Source organism: Canis aureus, chromosome 29 (genome assembly GCF_053574225.1).
Source record: "Canis aureus isolate CA01 chromosome 29, VMU_Caureus_v.1.0, whole genome shotgun sequence".
Lineage (NCBI taxonomy): Eukaryota > Metazoa > Chordata > Mammalia > Carnivora > Canidae > Canis > Canis aureus.
The window spans coordinates 32800623-32823345 of NC_135639.1; the positions used below are offsets into that span (position 1 = coordinate 32800623).

A 22723-nucleotide genomic window follows, 5' to 3' on the forward strand; every position below is an offset into this window, starting at 1 on the left:
TGACTATTTAAATTCTAATCATCACTCAAATGGGTTTAGAATGCTTTTTTGAGCAGTTAAGAATTCAACTTTAATCAAGAGTAAAAAAAAAATCAGGGGATCCCTGGGTGGCTCAGCGGTTTAGCGCCTGCCTTTGGCCCAGGGCACGATCCTGGAGTCCCGGGATCGAGTCCCACGTCAGGCTCCTGGCATGAAACCTGCTTCTCCCTCCTCCTCTGTGTCTCTGCCTCTCTCTCTCTCTCTCTATCACGAATAAATAAATAAATCTTAAAAAAAAAAAAAAAAAGAAAGAAAAGAAAAAAGAAACTAGGAAGAGGGGACGCCTGGGTGGCTCACGGTTGGGCCTCTGCCATTGGCTCAGGACGTGATCCCGGGGTCTAGGCTCTTTGCGGGGAGCCTGCTTCTCCCTCTGCCTTGCGCTCTCTCTGTGTCTCTCATGAATAGATAAATAAAATATTAAAAAAAAAAGAGTAAAAGAAATTAGTTAACAAAACTAAACTAGAAATCACGACCTGATCTTCAAACTGTCTCAGTAGAAACTGGACTGCTGAAAACACATCAACTTCCTGGACTTTGTACTTAAGTTTCCCCAAAGCAAAATAGAAGGCCAAAAAGAAAACATTATCCAGTGATCATGGAATGCCACAGTTGACTACATAATTGATTCAAAAAGTAAAAGTACTGTCTCTTTAAAATGCAGTACTTTGGCTATCCTTGAGTATCTTGGATTAAAGATCTGGCATGAAGATTACTTACATTCTTTCCAAACCTCAATCATTTTTCTTGAAAAAGACTTTCAGCTGACTATATACAAAAAAAGTACTTTTTCTGCCAGATAACTGAGGCTTTAATTCCAAGAATTTTCTTTTTCAGGCTGTTTCTGGATCTTCTCCTTGTTGTTATTACAAATTGTAAAAATCAAAAAAATACAAAATTTTTATTTTATACTTTTTTTTTTTTTTAAGATTTTATTTATTTATGAGAGACACACACACACACAGAGAGAGAGGCAGAGACACAGGCAGAGGGAGAAGCAGGCTCCATGCAGGGAGCCTGACTTGGGACTCGATCCTGGGACTCCAGGATCATGCCCTGGGCCAAAAGGGGCAGGCACTAAACCACTGAGCCACCCAGGGATCCCCTTAATATATACTTCTAAACTAACCTATATTCTCAGAGATTGGAGCTATCAAAAAAGGAGAGAACTCAGTAGAATTTATTCTTTGTCAAAGAAATCCCACACAGAACGTAAAGCTGAAGGGAAGGTTAAATTTTTTTAAGTATTTTAGAGCCGCTAGGGATGACAGAGAGTAACTAGGTCAAAGGTTCTTCATCATAAATCAATGAATCTACATGAATGAGCTAGAGAATGTCCACAAGCCTCCTCAAACTGTATGCACAATTTAAAGTAAACAATATAAATTTTACGTAAATTTTTCTTAGGCAGTTGTAACTTCCATCCAATTTTCCGAGTATTGAATGTGCCACCCCAACCACCCAAAAAAGCCTATAAAATCACTTGTCAAAGTCACATCACTGGAGACCTGAGCCAGGTCTCTTGTTCCTTTTCTTTCTAACCACACTTGTTCGCATCCTTCACAGAATTAACATGTAAAAACTTCATAACTATTCCTATTCTCTTTCATTCTACACATTGCCAAAATCTTTTTTGATATTCATTTAAAGTTCAAAAATATAAATTATTTTCTTCTTCCTACGTTCATGTCAGCAAGTCATCTTATGGTATATCTTATTTCTTGTTTCAAACAAACATTTATTTTTTAAGTAATCTCTACACCCAACATGAGACACAAACTCATAACCTCAAGATCAAGAGTCACATGCTTGGGACGCCTGGGTGGCTCAATGGTTAAGTGCCTGCTTTTGGCCCAGGGTGTGTTCCTGGAGTCCCAGGATCAAGTCCCAAGCCTGCTTCTCCCTCTGCTCATGTCTCTGCCTCTCTCTCTCTCTCTGCGTCTCTCATGAATAAATAAATAAAATCTTAAAAAAAAAAAAAAAGAGTCACATGCTTTACTGATTGAGCCAGCCATAGTAAGTTTCAGGCACTGTCTTACTAATAGAGATCTTTTTATACTTTTGTTGCACGGAGAGAATAAAATGGAATACAATTAAGAGGAAAAGAATTAAAAAGAAAAAAAAGAGGAAAAGAATTTTTAAAATATTTTTGCTTTTGTGCTACATAGTAATTAAACCATGTCCCGAATGCTTTATAAAGAAAATCTCCATCATACACCCAATGTAGTATCTAAGACATTCAGAGGGAAGACAGAAACCACCAGAAGAAAAGAGGAAGAGTATAGGAAAGGACTTTTAGAACAAGAACATGAGTGGTAACAAGGAAAATATGAGCTGAAATATATGTGACTTTAGCACACCTGTGACCCACTCCCACTTTTTTGTGCATCTGCCCCAATCCTTACTGAAGCAGTAGCCCCATGTGGCTGCATTTGTATCTTATGGCCTTGTCCTTTGGAACAAATTAATTCATAGGCTGAGACAATCAGAGTCCCAAGATTTTTAAATAAGAGACTTAGAGACTGAGTCAGTTGAAGGCTGGTAGATGCTTAAACTGATAAATCAGGTAGAGGTGGGACACAGCGTTATAGGCCTTTTGCAGGTGGAAATCATGCACTGAAGAACTAGCAGAGAGAGAGATGAGAAAAACCGTCTCTTGAAAAGTGGAGAAACCACTGTTGCAGACACTCTATAGCCCAGGTATATTTTATTTTCTATTTTCAAAATATCCACAAGATGCCTATTACATGCCTACAATAAACCTTGCTTCATTTAAGGTAGCTTAGATGGGCTTCTGTTCCTTAAAATTACAAACACTAACCCTAACATATCAGCCAAACTCTATACTCTTTTCTACATATTCTGTACTTTCCTGCCTCTATGCTCTATATATCTTATATACACATTTTATTTCCCCTATTAAAGTATAAACTAAGTTGCTTGCACATACTTAGAACTGTAATATAGTCAGTCTAAAGATTTTGAGAGAGAGAATGCATGCACACCTAAGAGTAGGGGGAGGGGCAGAAGGAGAGGGAGACAGAAATCGCAAGCAGTCTCCATGCTGAGCATGAAGCTCACAACCCTGAAATCATGACCTGAGCCAAAATCCAGAGTCAGAGGTTTAACTGAGCCATCCAGGTGCCCCAAATATAGCCAAGCTAAAAAGTTCTACTTTTGTGGATCATAAGTACTTTCTTTACTACCAAGAAAGTATAAAGACAAGCCATAGGAGAAAGTATTTCCAAATTATAGATCTAATAAAGGGCTGGTATTCAGAATATATAAAGAACTCATATAACCCAACAAAAATACAAACAGCCCAATCAAAAATGAGAAGTTCTGAATAAACATTTCTCCGAAAAAGATACACAAATATCCAACAAGCACATCAAAAAGATGCTTAACATCATTAGCCATTAGGGAAACTCAAATTAAGACCACAGTGAGGGACGCCTGGATGGCTCAGTGGTTGAGCGTCTGCCTTTGGCTCAGGGTACGATCCTGGGATCCAGGATTGTGTCCCACATCAGGCTTCTTGCATGGAGCTTGCTTTTCCCTCTGCCTATGTCTCTGCCTGTCTCTGTGGGTCTCTTATGAATAAATAATAAAATCTTAAAAAAAAAGACCACATGAGATACTACTCTATACCCACTAAGATGGCTTTAACTAGGGGGTAGGGGGAAGGAAAATTATAGGTGTTGAAGAGGATGTAGAAAAAGTGGAATCCTTGTACAATGCTGTGGGAATATAAAATGTTACAGACACTGTGGAAAACAACCGGTGGTTCCTTAATTAAGTTAAACATCATCATATGACCCAACAACTCCACTCCTAGGCATAACACCCAAAATAACTTGAGAAGTATTTTTTTAAAAAATTGTACACAAAATGTACATAGCAGCAGTATTCACAAGAACCAAAAGGTGAAAACAACCCAAATAAATGTCTGTCAATGGATAAATAAACAAAATGTGGTATATCCACACAATGGAATACTACTCAGTTATGAAAGGTAGAACTGGGTGGCCCGGGTGGCTCAGCAGTTTAGTGCCGCCTTCAGCCCAGGGCGTGATCCTGGGGACCCAGGATCGAGTCCTGCGTTGGGTTCCCTGCATGGAGCCTGCTTCTCCCTCTGCCTGGGTCTCTGTCTCTCTCTCTCATGAATAAATAAATAAAATCTTTAAAAAAAAAAAAAAAAAAGTAGAATTGTAGCATGTACTACAACATGGATGAACCCTGAAAACATTATGCTAAGTGAAAGAAGACACAAAACGCCATGTAGTGTATGATTTCATTTACGCAAAATATCCAGAATATGAAAACCTACTAAGACAGGACACAGATTAGTGTTTGCCAGGGGCTTGTGGGGAGAAGGGAGTACAGTGACTACTAATGGGAATGGAGGTCCCTTTTGGAGTAATGAAATGCCTTGGACTATACAACACCATGAATGCCTTAAATGTCACTCACAGTAAATTTTATATGTATTTTACCATAATAAAAAATGTTAAGAGATCTAAAACTAAACTTCCAATTATCAGTTTTTAAAACCTGATCATCAGTTTAAGACTAAATCCACATCTCCCAGTATTAATAAATATGCCAAGCCAAAAACCATATCTAAACTACACAACTTTGTAAAGTAAGAACTATTTCAAGGAAATTCACTTTTCTTTTTTCTGGCAGTGTTTGGAATTAAATACATTATACAGAAAATTAATTCCATTGGTTAAGGCTTTTTAAACAAGATACAAAAATGCGTACTTGTATTTTAAAATGTTTATTCTACATGAGCTATTTTTAAGTTTTATCAATCTAAAATAAAGGCTAATATTTAAAATTATTAAAAAACTTGGGCAGCCCCGGTGGCGCAGCGGTTTGGCGCTTGCCTGCAGCCCAGGGTGTGATCCTGGAGACCCTGGATCGAGTCCCACGTCAGGCTCTCTGTATGATGCCTGCTTCTCCCTCTGCCTGTGTCTCTGCTTCTATGAATAAATAAATAAAATCTTTAAAAAAAAAAAAACTTTAGTGATGGTAAACAAGTGTTATTTAGTATGGATTTGTAAGAATGAATAAAATGACAAAAGATGAGTGTGTTTGCTATTAATAAAGGATCAAAAATATAAGGTAGGGTGCAAGAAAAAACCAGATACATCAACTTCTACTGAAATTGAGAATAATTTGTTTTGCTAATCAAAAAAGCTAAAGAAGAGGCTGAGTTGGTTAAGCATCCAACTCTTGATTTCCCCTCGGGTCATAATCTTAGAGTCATGAGAAAGAACCACATAGGTCTCTGGGCTGGGCATGGAACCATGTTCAAGTCTCCCTCTGCCCTTACCCCACTCTCACGGCTCTCTTTCTCTCTAAAAAAAAAAAAAAAAAGGAAAAGAAAAGCTAAAGGATATGATTTATGTCACAAGTGGAAAAGGTATAAAGGATATTTCAAAACTTGCAACATCATTAAGGCAACATTTACCATACAGAGTTCAATATTTCTATTACATTAACACTGCCAGTTATAGATGCTGTATAATGGATTTCCCCAAAATCTATGTAATAGTTCTTTAGGGGTGCCTGGGTGGTGTAGTCCCTAAAGCTCAGGTCATGTTCTCAGGGTGGTGAGATCCAGACCTGTGTAGGGCTGAGCAAGAAGTCGGCTTGGGATTCTCTTTCCTCTCCCTCTGCTCCTCCCACTTGTGTGTGTACAAGCTTGCACTCTCGCTCTCTCTCATAATAAATCTTAAAAAAAAAAAAAGTCCTTTAAATATGGACTGTTTTGCAAACACAGTGATAACTAACAAAACAGTTTTAGGCTCCATCAAAATTAAGCTGATAGAGCCAGATCTACCCAAGAGGCCAAATCTAAGGGTGGCAGACCCGAAATCTTTAATCCTTTAAAAGAATATGAAGGTGAAGTCATTTATGTCAGTTTATACAAACCACAACTATTTACATATTATGTCTAACTATTTGCCTGGGGATAAATCTATTATACCTAGGATATTATTTAAAGTACTTTATTACAGTTAATGTACAACTAAACTTGCTTAGTTGGCTTCTAAATGTATTTCAGCTTTGACTCCCGTCCAACATTCAGTTCCTCAAGTCCTATCTTACATTGGCTCAACTGATTTCTCTCCTATAGAACAATCTCCCCAAAAACAAGCACCAAAATACTCTGAGAAATGATACTATTAAAGTAACAAGCAAGGACGCCTGGGTGGCTCAGTGGTTGGGCATCTGCCTTTGGCTCAGGGTGTAATCCCGGAATCCCAGGATCGAGTCCCACGTTGGGCTCCCTGCATGGAGCCTGCTTCTCCCTCTGTGTGTCTCTGCCTCTCCCTGTTTCTCATGAATAAATAAAATCTTAAAACAAAAAACAAAAAAAACCCCAGCCTAACAGCTATTCTGGCTCTTTCCCCCCTCATCAAATTCCTTATAAAACATGGTAGACATAACTTCTCACACAACTCTCCATTTTCACATTATCCCTCTTCTCTCAAAACAAAACTTAGATTCAAAGTTTTCTTCCATTAAAGCTTCACAAAAAGGCATCTGGTATAAGCATATGTCACTCAATTTGTTAGTGATTCCTTCTGACAAAGACTGAATTTAATGTTATTTATATCAACTACTATATATCACATTTTAATAAAGAGACTGACAAGCACCCATATACTACCACAGTGTATCCAAACCCTGGTTTCACAAGTCACAAATCATCTGCCACAAGAGTCATTGTTCTAAAACACAACTCTGCAGGGTGCCTGGGTGGCTCAGTCAGTCAGGTATCTAACTCTTGATCTAAGTTCAAGTCTCGATCTCAGGGTCCCGAATTCAAGCCGCATGTTGGGCTCCATGCTGGGTGTGGAGCCTACTAAAAACTTTTTTAAAAAAAGCTATTCTGAGCATGCTGCCCTTGTTTTAAGAACCCGTCAGTGGCATCTAGGTGGCTCAGTCAGTTGAGTGTCGGCCTTCAGCTCAGGTCAAGATCCCAGAGTTCTGAGATAGGGCCCACCGTGGGGCTCTCTGCTCAACAGGGAATCTGCTTCTCCCTCCCATTCCCCTCCCTGCCCCCCCACCACCACTTGTGCTTGCTTTCTCTCTCAAAATCTTAAAAAAAAAAAAAAAAAAAAAAAAGCCCATCAAAGGTCCCCTCGTGAAATCAATTCAATTTGCTTATTTCTGTCATCAAATACCCTCACAGTTCAGCTCCAACATTTTGCCTCAGATTTTGACACTGTACCCCACCTGCCCTAAGGGCAGTCATACTGAGTATCTATCTGCAGTCCCAAAAGCGCTGTGCTATTTCATGCATAAATTCTGCACATGTTATTGTGTGCCTGTACGGTCCTCAGTCAGCCTCATTCCAATCCCAACTGTTCTCATTAGTAAAAGACCAAACGTTCATTATTTCATCTACCGTGAAGAGTTCCCTAACTTCCTACCCGCAAAGTTAATCACTCCTTCAGTGCTACTGATGCATCCTGTATCTTCTTTTATAACGCTAATCAGGTAATACAGTAGAAGTACTGATTTATGTGACTTCCCCATCTTAAGTTTAATATTGTTTAATTTCCATAGTGCCTCATATACATAATTGAGCTCAAAAGCTTTTGTTGAGGGCAGCCTGGGTGGCTTAGCGGTTTAGGGCTACCTTTGGCCAAGGGTGTGATCCTGGAGTCCCGGGATGGAGTCCCAGCTTGCTTCTCCCTCTGCCTGTGTCTCTGCCGGCCCCCCCTCCCCCCGTGTCTCTGGTGAATAAATAAATAAAATCTTTAAAAAAAAAAAAAAAAGGCGGGGGGGGGGGATCCCTGGGTGGTTCAGCGGTTTAGCACCTGCCTTCAGGCCAGGGCGTGATCCTGGAGTCCCAGGATTGAGTCCCACATCGGGGTCCCTACATGGAGCCTGCTTCTCCCTCTGCCTGTGTCTCTGCCTCTCTCTGTCTCTCATGAATAAATAAATAAAATCTTAAAAAAAAAAAAAAAAGCTTTCGTTGAATAAATAAACGATAAGAAAATTGCAAACTAACTCATAAGAACTATGTATGCTTAGGTCAGAGGGTCCAAAAACAAAAAAGAGGTTCAGAAGCAATCTTTAAATACCTTAATGGTGATTATGTAAAAAAACTAATTTGGGCAGCCCAGGTGGTTCAGCGGTTTAGCGCTGCCTTGGGCCCAGGGCGGGATCCCTGCATGGAGCTTGCTTCTCCTTCTGTGTCTCTGCCTCTCTCTCACTCTCTCATGAATAAATAAATAAAATCTTAAAAAAACAAAAACAAAAAACTAATTTGTTCTTTGTGGCTCTAAGGGGCAAATTAGGACCAGAAACATTACAAAGAGATACACTGTCTTCACATAAAGAACCTTCTAACAATACCCTCAATGGCTGTCTTGAGGAAATTGACCTCCTTGTTAGTAAAAGAATTCAAGCAGAGGCTAAACAATATCCATCAGGTGCCTAAACTCTGTAAGAATTAAGAGGCAAAAAACACACTTAGCTCTAGGGTGGTGGTGGTGGTTGTTGGTTTGTTTTTTTTTTTTTTTTTTTTTTTTTTTTTTTTTTTAAATTTTTATTTATTTATGACAGTCACAGAGAGAGAGACACAGGCAGAGGGAGAAGCAGGCTCCATGCACCGGGAGCCCGACGTGGGATTCGATCCCGGGTCTCCAGGATCGCGCCCTGGGCCAAAGGCAGGCGCCAAACCGCTGCGCCACCCAGGGATCCCTGTTGGTTTGTTTTGTTGACCTTTTGCTGAGGCCTCACCTTGAAGTACTTCTAGGACTGATGGTATGCAAGATAGTAAGATTTATCTTCCTTTAAAAAAAAATAGATCTTATTTATTTATTCATGAGAGAGACAGAGAGGCAGAGACATAGGCAGAGAGAAAAGCAGTCCCCGTGCAGGGAGCCCATTGTGGGATTCGATCCCAGAACTCCAGGATCATGCCCTGAGCTAAAAGCAGACTCTCAACCACTGAGCCACTCAGGAGTCCCAGAACTTATCTTCCAGTAGCATAGCTGAAATCCCTCTAGTGACCAAGGTAAGTGTCTCTTCTTTCTACATGGTGTTATGTTTCCTTTAAACAGACAACCAAATCAAAAGATTATATTTTGGTGGCCTCCTAGAGCAAAACAATCTTATCTCATTAAATATATGGCTAGTTATTATTTTATTTAGAAAAATGTAACAGTGGTTATCTTTTCTTTTTTTAAGATTTATTTATTTATTTATTTATCCATGAGAGACACACAGAGAGAAGCAGAGACACACACAGGCAGAGGGAGAAGCAGGCTCCATGCAGGGAGCCCAATGTGGGACTTGATCCCAGTACCCCAGGATCAAGCCCTGGGCCAAAGGGAGACACCCAACTGCTAAACCACCCAGGTGTCCCAATAGTGGTTAGCTTCTAAAATTGTTCCTTCCTGCAGTATAATTCTGTTACTTGTACTTCCAATTTTGAAAATTAATTGCTGTCCTAAGTATTCTTCACAGTATTAATGCATTTCTAGGAGAATATTACAAAGATGGCCATAGTTTCCTGGTTATATGTTCAATTATTGTGCTTGTTACCTTATATAATAATTATCAAAAATTTTATTAGTCTTTGATAACAAATTTTGGTTCTCAACACCCAATTCTGAATCACAACAAATCCTCTGTTTTCCAAACACCCAGGATTTTAATCTCTTCAATCCTAGGTAGTACCAATAAATTAAAAAGTCAATCCAACAGGGGTGAGGTGAAGAGTGTCAAGGGCAATGTAAGGGGGGGGGGAAGAGCGTTACATTTTATCACTTACATTTTACAAACGTCTACTTCATCACTCTTCAGAAACACAGAAACTACTTAGTTGAGACCTTTTACTTATTTAAAACTTCAATAACTTAACTTCAGAACTTTAAAACTGGGACTCCTGGGTGGCTCAGCGGTTGAGCGCCTCCCTTCAGCCCAGGACGTGATCCTGGAGTCCCAGGATCGAGTCCCATATCGGGCTCCCTGCCTGGAGCCTGCTTCTCCCTCTGCCTGTGTCTCTGCCTCTCCCTCTGTGTGTGTGTGTGTGTGTGTGTGTGTGTGTGTGTGTCTCATGAATAAATACAGAAAATCTTTAAAAAAAAAAAAAGAAAAAAAACTTTAAAACTTCATGGGACTCCTGGGTGACTCAGCAGTTGAGTGTCTGCCTTTGGCTCAGGGCATGATCCTGGACCCAGGATCAAGTCCTGCATCGGGCTTCTTGCAGGGAGCTGGCTTCTCCCTTTGCCTAGGTCTCTCTGTTTTTCTCATGAATGAATGAATGAATGAATGAATGAATAAATAAATAAATAAATAAAATCTTTTAAAAAAACAAATAAATAAAAAATAAAACTACACAATATATCTTCCTGCTAATGAGCAATTAATTTTCTCCTTACGGGTGAGAGGGATTTTCATTCTGTTTGCAAGCTGAACCGTGATATCTGTAGATAATTTTCCTTTTAACACTGAAACTCAAGGAAGAACACATTGAATAAAATAGTACTTTTTAATATTTGAATCTATCATACTAGCTCCTAAACTTTTAAAGCCTAAATTAAACCTACATATACATATAGATTATTTTACATTATATTACATCATATATACATAACATATACTCATGTACATATATAAAAGATATATCAACCATATGTTTTTATTTATTTATTTACTTACTTACTTATTTAAAGAGGAAGGCACAGTACATATCTTTAAGGAAAGAAGTTGCCAGAAACCTCTACAAAGGCGTTGAGGTAAGCAGGGTAGAAAAATAAATATGGGGATAATCTGTAGTAATATACTAAAGCCTAGCAGCCAAAGTATGAGCTAACTTCCAACTAACATATTTTCCTCAGCAATTTTTCTCTGTAGAAATCTCTTCAAGTTCATTCTTGTAACAGCTTTTCCTGTCTCTAACTGTAACTTCACACTCTCCAATTTTATCTTTTTCCTTACCACCTTAACTGGAATAGTATGGAAACAAAAGATTTATCCTTAGTAGTTTTATTTTATATTTCCTGTCCTGCTTTTCAAAAGCAAACAATATATGAGCATTTTCTAAAGACAAGGAAATGGACCCTCCCCTCAAGCTTCTAGAGAAGAATGGAGCCCTGCTGACACAGTGATTTTAGCCCATTGAGACTTGTTAGGCTTCTAACTAACCTACAGAACTATCATACATGAAATTTCTATTTTTTAAACCAAAAAAAGGATGAGCACTTTCTGTTTTACTTACAAAAAAATTAAATTTTAGTCTCTGAATACCTTTTTCTTGGGGGCAATAAAAGTATTTCCCCTATTTGACTAGAAGATGACCATCAACAGTCTAGATGAAAACCAGATTTGGAAACTGTAAACAATGCCCAATGTATGATGGGTAGTTATACATTACAGTATTTGGGAAAATATGAGAAAATAGCACATAATTTGATTTCAAAACTATCATGTTCTGTTCCAAACTCATAATGTTTTAATCTCTGTGGGGTTAGAAACAGGCAGATGGAAATATTTTCTAGCCAATAATGTATCCCAAAATAAAATTCAAATTAAAAAAAAGTGAAAAGCCAAATTCAAAGGTAAATTTAAACACATTACCAAGTTCACTCTCAAAGTAGCTCTAAACTAGGAGTATAACTTGTAACTTGGTTTCCTAAGGTAAACTTCTCTTAATTGCAGGAAAGAGCCTGCTGAAAACCCAGACAGTCACATGGGGTTTCCCTCTTTCTTCTTTTGGCCACAGAAATAAGAAGTCCAAGAAGGGCTGAAGCAGCAAATCTAGAGGGGAATAAGCCATGTGCAGTCTGCAGGATTTTTTCTTAAAGACATGGAAAGGAGTTACAACTAGCGGCAGAAGGAAGGAAAATTAACACCTTTTTTGATAAGCTATAAATAAGGAGAGGTAAAGTTATGACTCTACATTGAAGAGATCTGAGTAAGGTTTTCAAAGTTAAAGCTTTTCACAGACCAGGCAAACATGGCTATCTGCACAACATAAAGTGAAAGTAAAAGACCCTTCCCACTAATAAAAAGGAAGCTAAGATTTAATCAGGCAGAGATAACCTTTCAACCTGTTGAAGGCTAGCAAAATACTTCTACATTTATATTTACCCCTGTTCTCTATTGTATCTGTACTTAAACTCACCAATTACAGAGGACCTACATATGACCCAATTTTAAATCAATAAGGTAATGAGTTATAAATGCATGTTGCACCTTCTTTCAGTTGTTATCTGAGGAGATCTACCTATCAATTATTTCAGTAATCATAGCCTGGGAATCACCTGCATCAGAATCACTAGGAAGCCCTTGTAAAATACTTGGTTTACTGCTGAGCCCCATCCAAGATCTAGTGAATCGAAAGGGTAAGTGGGGGGAGCTCAAGAAATCTGCATTCTTAACAACCTCCTTCCTCTAGGTAATTTTAAACACTAAAGTTTAAGAATTATTGTAGTAGGGTCCAAGCAACTATCAATCAGAACTACCTGGGGACAACTCAGCATAGATAGCAGAGTTCCTAGGAAGAAGCAAGCTGTCTTGAAAAGGACTGACTTTCCCCTTTCCAATATACTTGGAGAGATGGGTAACAGATGTGTCACCTCAAAATCTCCAAATGCTTCCACTCTTCCCAAAGCTTTCCCACCACAACATACTAAATATGAAATATATGAGTGAGCCAAGCTAAACATTTCATGAACTATAAAACTTGCTTTTGCCTGTCTATAAGTTCCTTAAAACAATAAAAGATACAAATATTTTAATCGTTCTCAACATTCCCTGCTTTCATTTCCTTCTCAGATTTGCTTTTTAGTCAAAGCTTCAAGACTTCTGGAAATTTTAGATCACAGCATCACACTCCATTTGAATCAAAGTCCATACAATCCCAAATACCAATTATATTTAAAAATCTATGGGATCCCTGGGGCGGTTTAGCGCCTGCCTTTGGCCCAAGGCGCGATCCTGGAGACCCGGGATCGAGTCCCCCCACGTCAGGCTCCCGGTGCATGGAGCCTGTTTCTCCCTCTGCCTGTGTCTCTGCCTCTCTCTCTCTCTCTCTCTCTCTCTCTCTCTGTGACTATCATAAATAAATAAAAATAAATAAAAATTAAAAATAAAAAATAAATAAAAAAATAAAAATCTAGTACACAAATTATATAATGTTACTTCAGGTAGTATATAAAAAAATCCATTCATCTCTTCCTTTCTTTAAACCAATGGATTTCAATGATGAAGTTGGGGAAGGGGCTGCAGCTGTCTTGCTGAATGAAGTCCGAATAACAACATCTGAACCTTCATTATATGCCACATAAGAAATACAATGCTCTCAGAACATTATCTCATGGACAGTCTCATGAGGTAGGTATCACCAATTATCCTTACTTTATGAATGAGTTGCTAAGATCCAGAGGGGCCACATAACTAGTGCAGAATTATACAGCTAGGTAAGCTACTTCAAACCAAGCAGTCTAACTCTAGAACCAGTATTTTTAATACTACACTATCCTGTAGTTTGAATATGCCATCTGCCTAAAAGCAAGTCCCCTGAATCTGACAAAGGAGGGGTTGTGGATTCTGGAGAATCTCATTTCTTTAAACGTGCTTTTAGGTAATTTTGAAGTATAACAAAAAAGCTTGGACTTATTGTGTTAGGGTATTATTCGCCAAAGTAGAGCACTGGGAACCTCTGAGATATAAATCATGGTCTAGAAGTTAAGGTCTCAAGTTCCAGTACATTAACGAGAATTTACTTATCCTATTTTTCTTCCTATTCCAAAGATATTATAAGAAAAAAAATCTAGAATTTTCTAATTAGAGCCGCTGCTCTATACTATATACATATAAGAAACAAAACTGATTAACTGATGTTTAGCATGATTATTCTGGGTCAGAGTTAGTCCTTTACTAAAAGAAATGTGCAAGGTAGAGTTTTGTTTTTTGTTTTTTGTTTTCCCATTGAGGCATTTTATTTTCACATATGTATTACTTCCCTAGAAAAAGAATCCCAAGATTTTCCCTACTGTGTGTTTTCATCCTGTTTCTTCATGGTCCATGATATGAACTGAGGTTGTCACTACTATGAAACCAAACTGGGGGTATGGGAGCTGATTATTCTGCCATTTTTCTAGATCTTTAAGTTTTACATCAAATCTGGGTCTGATTATTCCACACTTGTTTAGCCTGCCCATGAGGTTCACAACAATTTTCCAAGCTCTGTGATCAATGATCTCAAATTTACCAATGTAACCATGCTGCACCCTCACAGAGACTGGATGATGACTTTGGAGAATGGCATATAAGAATGTGGGGTTTGCCTTTCTTTTTCAGCACTGTTAATGCTCTTAAGAGCATCTGTCAGGACATTCAATGCGCACCATTATGGAGGCATGGAAAAATAGTGGAAAGAGCTGCAAGGCAGAATTTAGAGTCAGAGATATTTCTATCTCTGGCAACATTCTCATTTTATAGATGAAACAAACATCCTGTTTTTTTATGTTTTTTGTTTTTTTAAGATTTTACTTATTTATTCATGAGAGACACATAGAGGCAGAGACATAGACAGAGGGAGAAGCAGGCTCCATGCTGGAAGCCCGATGTGGGACTCGATCCCGGGACTCTGGGATCATGCCCTGAGCCAAAGGCAGAGGCTCAACCGCTATGCCACCCAGCCGTCCCCAAACACCCTGTTTTTTAACTCAGTTCACATTTGTAATATTTAAGCTGGCAAAATTTTGAGGTCTACAATAGTACTGCAAAAATATTGTTTAATATAATCACAATATATTAAAGCTGAAAGGGACTCTGAATCTCCTAATTTCACAGATGAGACTGAAGTCTATAAATTTAGTTATTTGCCCAAGGTCATACAATTATTCAATGGCAGAAGCAGCTACCCAGGACAAAAGCCAAAAATCTTATCTCTCAAGCCAATGGTATTTTTACTACACCAAAAGCTATGTTTTTGTTTGTAAACTTCTCATGATTCATAGAAATCAGTATATTAGCTTCAAGCCCTAGGAATCAGATCGTTAGTCTGATTCTTTTATTCATTCACTATCTGACTATGGGCAAGTAATTGTAAAATAAAAATGAATCCTTTTGTAGGTCACACAAGAGTATTTCCTGAATTAGAAATTATCATTATAATTTTTTTTAAGATATTATTTATTTATTCATGAGAGACACAGAGAGAGAGAGAGAGAGAGAGAGAAAGGCAGAGACACAGGCAGAGGGAGAAGCAGGCTCCATGCACCGGGAGCCCGATGTGGGATTCGATCCCAGGTCTCCAGGATCGCGCCCTGGACTAAAGGCAGGTGCCAAACCGCTGCGCCACCCAGGGATCCCACAATACTCTAAAATCTTAAAAAGTATCTTGTTTTTATTCTAGAGCAATGAATTACATTTTCTTTTCAGCTTCTCTAAAAATTTCAAACATTTTAATTATAATATACAAGTAATGTCCAAAGAAGTTTCATTAGTGACATAGAAAAAAAATATTTTCATGTTTTTTATAATCTCTTATAATAGAAATTTAATATTTAAGTCAAGATATTCCTTCATTCTCCTTATAAATAATTACACCACACCTGTATTAAAGAAATCCTTGATCTGGAGAGCTATAAAAAGCTTTTTAAAACTTACCAGAAGTTTGATATTTTGCTTCTTCTTCACTAAAATGTTGAAAAAAGGAATTTTTGAAAAATAGGTTCTTATTTTAGTTAGCTGGAAGGAATATATACACTGTGCAACAAATAGGGGAGCCCTATATGACAGAGGTTTATGATGGTTCAGTTAGGTGAATCACGATCTTGCCAACTAAAGTAAATTCTAGGTGGAAAAAGAAATGTTGATTTTGCTGTTTCTGACAACCTTAAATAAAGAAAAATTGTACGGGGTTCCTGGGTGGTTCAGTTGATTAAGTATCTGAGTCTTGGCCTCACTCAGGTCTTAATCTCAGGGTGGTGAGTTCAAGCCTTGAATTGGGCTCCAGGCTGGGCATGAAGCCTACTTAAAAAAAGGCGGGGGGGAGGGGAAAGAAAAACTGTAATTGTAGGAATTTAAAATTCTCTATCATATTTAACAAAAAAATATACATTCTAAACATTTTTTATATTGGGGAGAATGGAGACTGTCTAGATATGAAAAGAAAGCACTAGGGGTACCTGGCTGGCTCAGTCAGTAGAGGTGGAACATGGGACTCTTGATCTCAAGGTCATAAGTTCAAGCCCCATGTTGGGTGTGGAGCCTATTTAATAAAAGTAAAAATTAAAAAAAAAAAAAAGAAATCACAAAAAGAGCCTTCAGTCTTCCTCATTCAACCTAACTGTAATAAAAAGAGTTCCATGAAAATAATTTTTTACCACAACATGTATTAAGTTTCAGACATCAGTAACTATAGAAAAAGCAAGGTGGATCTGTATGTTTCATAATTTATAACGTCAATTCTCTTTTCAAAAGGAAGGGGGAAAAAAAAAAGGAAGGAAAAAGGGCGCTTGGATGCCTGTCTGTTCAGTGTCTGCCTTTGGTTCAGGTCATGATGGCGGAGTCCCAGGATGGAACCCCACCCTACATCAGGCTCCCTGCTCAGCAGAGAGTCTGCTTCTCTATCTGTTCCTCACCCCCCTCTCTCCTTCTCAAATAAATAAGACCTTAAAAAAATATTTTTTTAATAAATAAAAGGAAAAATCTTCAATACTTCCTTCTCAACATTAGTTATGCCCTTTAAGGCCACCAGATTCTCATGATTCACATGAAGACTTTGTTAAAAAAAAAAATTATCAGTACTACCTGGAGACACAGATACCTGTGTGTTTCTTTTTTTTTTTTTTTTTTTTTTACCTGTGTGTTTCTAAATAACAGTAACTATGCCAGTACTATCTGAACAAAATTCAAAAGTGTTAAATGGCTCAAAAAAATACATCTATAAAGGGTGTACCTACCTAAAAAACAAACCAATCTAGTCTGAAAAAAAAACTAAGACATGAATTTGCTTGAAGGACCCTTAAAAATAATTTAAAATTATTTTTGAAATAAGCAGATCCTTGAAAAATGAAGGCTAGCCCAGAAACACAAGAGATTTTTTTTTGAGATTTTTTTTTTAAGTTTTCATCTTCTTACTGCTAGTTGGTGATAGTAGGGGTAGTGCACCCACCTAGCATTTTTATTTTATTTAAGACTTATTTATTTGAGAGAGAGCGTGCATATATATGAGCAATAAAAGGGCAGAGGGGGAGGGAGAAGATCTCAAGCAACTCCCCACTGAGTGTGGAGCCGGACACAGGGCTGGATCTCACCACCCTGATATCATAACCTAAGCAGAAACCAAGAGTCAAGGCTCAAATGACTGAGCCATCTCAGGTGCTCCCCACCTAGCATTTTTTTTTTATTAAAGATTTTATTTATTCATGAAAGATAGAGACACAGGCAGAGGGAAAAGCAGGCTCCGTGCAGGGAGGCCAACGTGGAACTCGATCCCGGGTCTCCAGGATCAGGCCCTGGGCTGAAGGTGGCGCTAAATCCCTGAGCCACCTAGGCTGCCCTCCCCACCTAGCATTTTTAAACATTTATGAGCAGGAAAAGATCAAGGATCTGAGGGAATATTACTTCTGGAGCTCCCATCGTCAAGTCACCATTCACAGAGAGATGCACATTTGAAGCTGAGGGCAAGCCCCCGACGGGGACTGAATTAGAACTTCCCTCATCTGGAAGAGAAGGAAAATAGGAGATGGAGAGCAGTCCCATCCTGGACCAAATTCCTTTAGCTCCTATAGAATTTCTACTCTACTCAATGAAGCTTCCGCCAATGATGTGACTTAATTGAAGGTAACTTTGTAGTAACAGGTAAATCACTATAAAATGTTCCCCTATCTTTACTTTGGTTAAAACAAACATGAAACTATTACTTTTTTTTTTTTAAGATGTATTTATTCATGAGAGACAGACAGACAGACAGACAGACAGACATAGGTAGAGGGAGAGAAGCAGGCTCCCCATAGGGAACCCAATGCAGGACTCAGTCCAGGATCATGCCCTGAGTCAAAGGCAGACACTCAACCGCTGAGCCACCCAGGCATCCCTGAAACTATTCCTTAAAAGTACTTGTTACAGGGAACCCTGGGTGGCGCAGCGGTTTGGCGCCTGCCTTTGGCCAGGGGCGCGATCCTGGAGACCCAGGATCGAATCCCATGTCAGGCTCCCGGTGCATGGAGCCTGCTTCTCCCTCTGCCTGTGTCTCTGCCTCTCTCTCTCTCTCTGTGACTATCATAAATAAATTAAAAAAAAAAAAAAAAAGTACTTGTTACAGGGCAGCCCCGGTGGCGTTACAGGGCAGCCGCGGTGGTGCAGCGGTTTAGCGCCGCCTGCAGCCCAGGGCGTGATCCTGGAAACCCTGGATCGAGTCCCAGTCAGGCTCTCTGTATGATGCCTGCTTCTCTCTCTGCCTCTCTGTCTCTATGAATAAATAAATAAAATCTTAAAAAAAAAGAAAAAAGTACTTGTTACAGATTTTTGCCAGGTTAAGAGAAAGAAAGGAAGGAGAAAGAAGGTAAAGATGGAGGATAAGCAGGTGAGAGAGTAAAAAGCCACAGGCTAATATAAATTGTGACTGAACGTAAACCTGGTCTGAAAAGAGGAATCCTGGTTTCTAATTCCAGTTCTGCCATTAGCTACCTAAACTTATGTAGACAATGAGTTTCTTCATCAAAAAATGAGGTGGCGGTAGGTAGGGGCTGCACTCAAGAACAAGAATACATCCTAGAACAAGATATCCCCAAGAGGATCCCTCATCTGAAGCTTCAGAGTTAAGAATGACAGTTGTACCCATGAACGGAGGGATAAAACCTCTTAAGTTGCCAAGGCAAAGGAAATTTCTGATCATTCTGCCTGGGAATAGAAGATTTCTTCAAAATTACTTGGGGCTCAGTTGGTTAAGCTTCCAACTTTTGATCTTAGCTCAGGTCTTGATCTCATCAAGGTCATGAGCTCAAGCCCTGAGCTGGGCTCTAGATGGAGCCTATGAACAAAAAACCAAAATTACACTACCTAGAGAATAGTAAAGAGGAAGAGTCCATAAAAGTTGCCAATTCAACATAAACTAAGCAAGGTTCTCAATACCAGTGCTAAGTAACTGTAGACTCAGAGATGAAGATCATGGTCTCTGCCTTTAAAGTGTTCAGAATCCAGTTAAGGTTTTAGTTAAATGCTAAAAGAAAGATTGTGCCTCTGTGTCCCTTCCCAAGAAAGTTATACAAAGAAGCAACTGACAGAGTAGATTGACATTCAGATCTAAATTAAGAAAAATGAGGCTTAGAGAAATTAACTTCCTGGTACCTATTTTCTGACTTCAAATCCAGTGCTCTGATACACATGATTAATGTGGCTGTATGAATGTAGTAATCAAGCCATATTAACTGAAATCCTATTAGTCTAGCCTATTAGACTAAAGAAAAAAATAATTATATCAAAATTTCTCCCTATTAATTTGCCTTGTTACTGTTCATAATTTGCAATCCATGTATGTGCATTTGTCTTCAAACTTAATACCTACTAGCCTGTACTCCACTGTCCAAATCATCTCTATTCACAAGGGTGGCACACAGCAGGCATTCTGGGTACAGTGGTTGAATTAGTGATTTCCAAAGCTGCTTCCAGGTCTAAAATTGCCTGATGCCTGAAATCAAAACAGGACCAATAAACACCCAAAGCTCACAAATGTATAAACTTTGCTCATCTTGCATGCTTTTAAAATATTGCCACTATAAGCTTTAACTACATTTTTTGTGTATTTTTGCAACTATAGACACAAATGCAAGTCTCACTACTATATATTTGTCCTACTAGTAACACAAAATCAGGATTTCCTAATCTTGATGTAAACAACTTTGTTTTTGTAAATCCACAGAAGCAGGAAAAACAAAGGATAAGACAGAAAAATAAATATTAGTTACAATGAGAAAATTGTGCCTGTGTCTACAAATATGCACACGGATTGCATAATTCTCTAAAACTAGAGCTGCATAACTTGTTTCTTTCATTTCTATCAAGATCCCTAAGAAGGAAACAAAAACACAGAAGATCTCTGAAAGGGAGAGTTTACAAGTTGGGAATACTTTCCTATTTGACTAGAGATTAAAAGAAAAAAAAAAAAAAGGGTATCAAGATACGACTCCAGGAAAATTGGCATTTCGTTAACGTGCAATAGGATGAGTGTTTTGTCCCTATCAAAACCCTATTCCGAAATCTGCAACATCCAGCACCATAACTTAATTTCAAGAACAGCAGGTCAAAACTCAAATACAATGGCGTCAGAAATTAAAAAGAAATTGCTGAGGAAAGTGTAGGCCTATTTGGCAGTAGAGAAGACGGATTTTCTAGATAAAGCGCCACAGCAATTTGGCTTTAAGGGCTCGGCTCACACTCTAAATTCCAAACTGACTGCATTTTAATAAAGGCCACTGAAACAGTTAAACACTATGAAACACAATCACTTCCAATTTCCAGAATTCCCAAGCCACTTGAATGGGTTTAGACTGCACGCAAATAGCCATCTCTGCAAAACGACTTCCTTTCTCTTTCACCACCACACCCGTACACACGCACCGCCGCGCCCACCCCCACTCCCCCAACCCTAATCCTCACAGGACAGTAAAAAATAAACTGAGAACGGAGCAGGCTGTCTACTTTTCCGGAGGAGGCAAAACTGCAGCCGCGGCAGGACCGGAATACGCGGAAACCAGGTGTGACTGCTGGTATAGCCCCCGGCCCGCCAGGGCAACAGAACGATTCGCTCCCCACAAAGTCGGCAACTTCTCCCACAGGCAACACAATGCACACCCAGTTCCTCTACCCGCGGTGACAAATCAAAGCCGAGTCCTGACGGCGGCGGGAGCCCGCCCGCAGGCCGCCCTCGAGCCGCTCTCCGCCGGACCCCGGCCTCGACCTCCGCCCCGGCCCCGAGCCCGCCCCGAGCCCCGGCGCAGCCTGCGCTGTACCTGGCGAAGAAGTCGGCCAAGCCGCCGCTCCGTCGAGCCCGGGCCGAGGTCCCCGCGGCGCCCTGCTCCGCGGCGGGCGCGGGCACCGGCGGACTGGCGGGGGGCAGGTGGTCGCGGCTCACCTCGAACGTGTTCCGAGAGTTCACGCGAACGTCCGGGACGCCGGGGCGAGGCTCAGCGCCGGCGGCGGCGGACGGGCCCTCCTCGCAACCCCCGGCGCCGGCGCCGGCTCCCGGCCGCTCCGAGTCCCCGCTGCTCCCGCCGTCGCCGCCCGCGCCGCCCTCCGAGCCGCCGCCCGCGCCCTGGGGCTTGTCGGCGTCCGCCGCCGCCAGGCAGCAGCTCCGCAGCGGGTCCTCCAGCGGCGCGGCCCAGTCGGACGCGCTGCCCGAGCCGTCCGCGCCCTCGTCGCCAGGCCCCTGCGGGCGGAGGCGGCGGCGGCTCGGATCCCGGCCGCCAGCGCGGGCTAGCCCGCGAGCCTCCTCCAGGTCCCGCGAGTCCTGGCCCGCCAGAAAGCCCGAGTCCCCGTTGGTCATGCCTCTGTGCCGCGGCGCGCGGACGTCCGCCGCCGCCGCGCCTCGCCGCTTGGAGCCCGAGTCCCGCGGGCAGGCGTCAGGGCGCGGGGCCGCCGGGGGCGGCGCGGCGCGGGGCTGGCGGGCGGGGAGTGGACGGGAGCACAGCGCCGACTCCAGCTGTCCCCCGCCGGCCGCCGCGAGATAGCGCCGGAGGAGCTGCTGAGGCGGCGTCTCCTCCTCCTCCTCCTCCTCCTCTTCCTCCTCTGCCGGCGGCTCCACAGCGCCGACGCCTCCGCCGAAGCCGCCCGTGGCCCGGATCATCTTTCCGTCCTGGCCCACGGGCTCCAGCGCCGGCACCGGGAGCAACTTAGGGTTTCTTCCCGAGCAGGCTCCGGCATCCTCCGGACCCACCATCTAGGGCCGGGCGGGTGCCACCCGAGGAGGCGACGCCAAGAGTCCCCGGCACAGCCCGGGCCCGGAGTAACCCTGGGGGCTGGGGCCGCGGCGACGGCCGCCGCAACGTTCCCAGACCCGCCCCTCCCGCCCGGGGCTTCGGGCAGTTGCGGGAGGGCGGGCACGCGCAGGAGCTCGCGCACGCGCAAACGCCGGCCGGGCCAAACCCCGACCTGGAGATCCCGCGAACCATAGAGACGGGAGCTAGAGGGGCCGGCTCCCTAACACTCCCGCGGCCAATCTGGGGTCCGCCATCCGGACGGTGGAGTCCGGTTGGCTCGCTCCGAGCGTGACCGTGCTTACCGAGGCGCCGGCTTGCCTCCCTTAGCAAAAAGTCCCTCGACGTACTTAGTTTATGGGAGTAGAAGACAGGGTAGAAGATGTAAGTCCTTCCACCTCCCGTTGGTCACCCGTCGACTTTACGCTTTTTCATGCATCTTCTCTACCGCCATTGCCGCAATTTGGGGCTTCATCCTTCCACCCCAACACCCTCCCTTCCCCACGTCTTCTTCCACGATACTACCAAAGGAATCTTTTTTTATCTAGCACCATGTTTCATCACATCGCGCTTCCTAGAGATTTCTATTATCACTTGAGGGAAAGAGTGGAGTCCGAGAGAGGCTGTGCGATGATGGATTAAACTGGGGTGGTAGCCACTGAGTGGAAATGAAAGGCATTTAAAGTAGAAATCATAAGACGTGATAACTGGTCAGCTATAAG

At 41.4% G+C, this 22723-nt stretch overlaps 1 protein-coding gene across 5 annotated transcripts in view; it reads right to left on the bottom strand.

The window, feature by feature from the left end:
* TBC1D12 (TBC1 domain family member 12) overlaps positions 1–22723 on the bottom strand; it is a 121874-nt gene that overhangs the window by 75109 nt on the left and 24042 nt on the right. The window contains exon 1 of one of the 5 annotated variants that reach the window (XM_077878330.1): positions 21039–22117. The exons of 3 other annotated variants lie outside the window; for them this stretch is intronic. In XM_077878330.1, the coding sequence (XP_077734456.1) occupies positions 21039–21964 (926 nt within the window). In that variant the 5' untranslated portion in view covers positions 21965–22117. Of the gene's footprint in view, positions 1–21038; positions 22118–22723 lie in introns of those variants that run through there. One more of the 5 variants, XM_077878335.1, reaches the window with a different exon arrangement.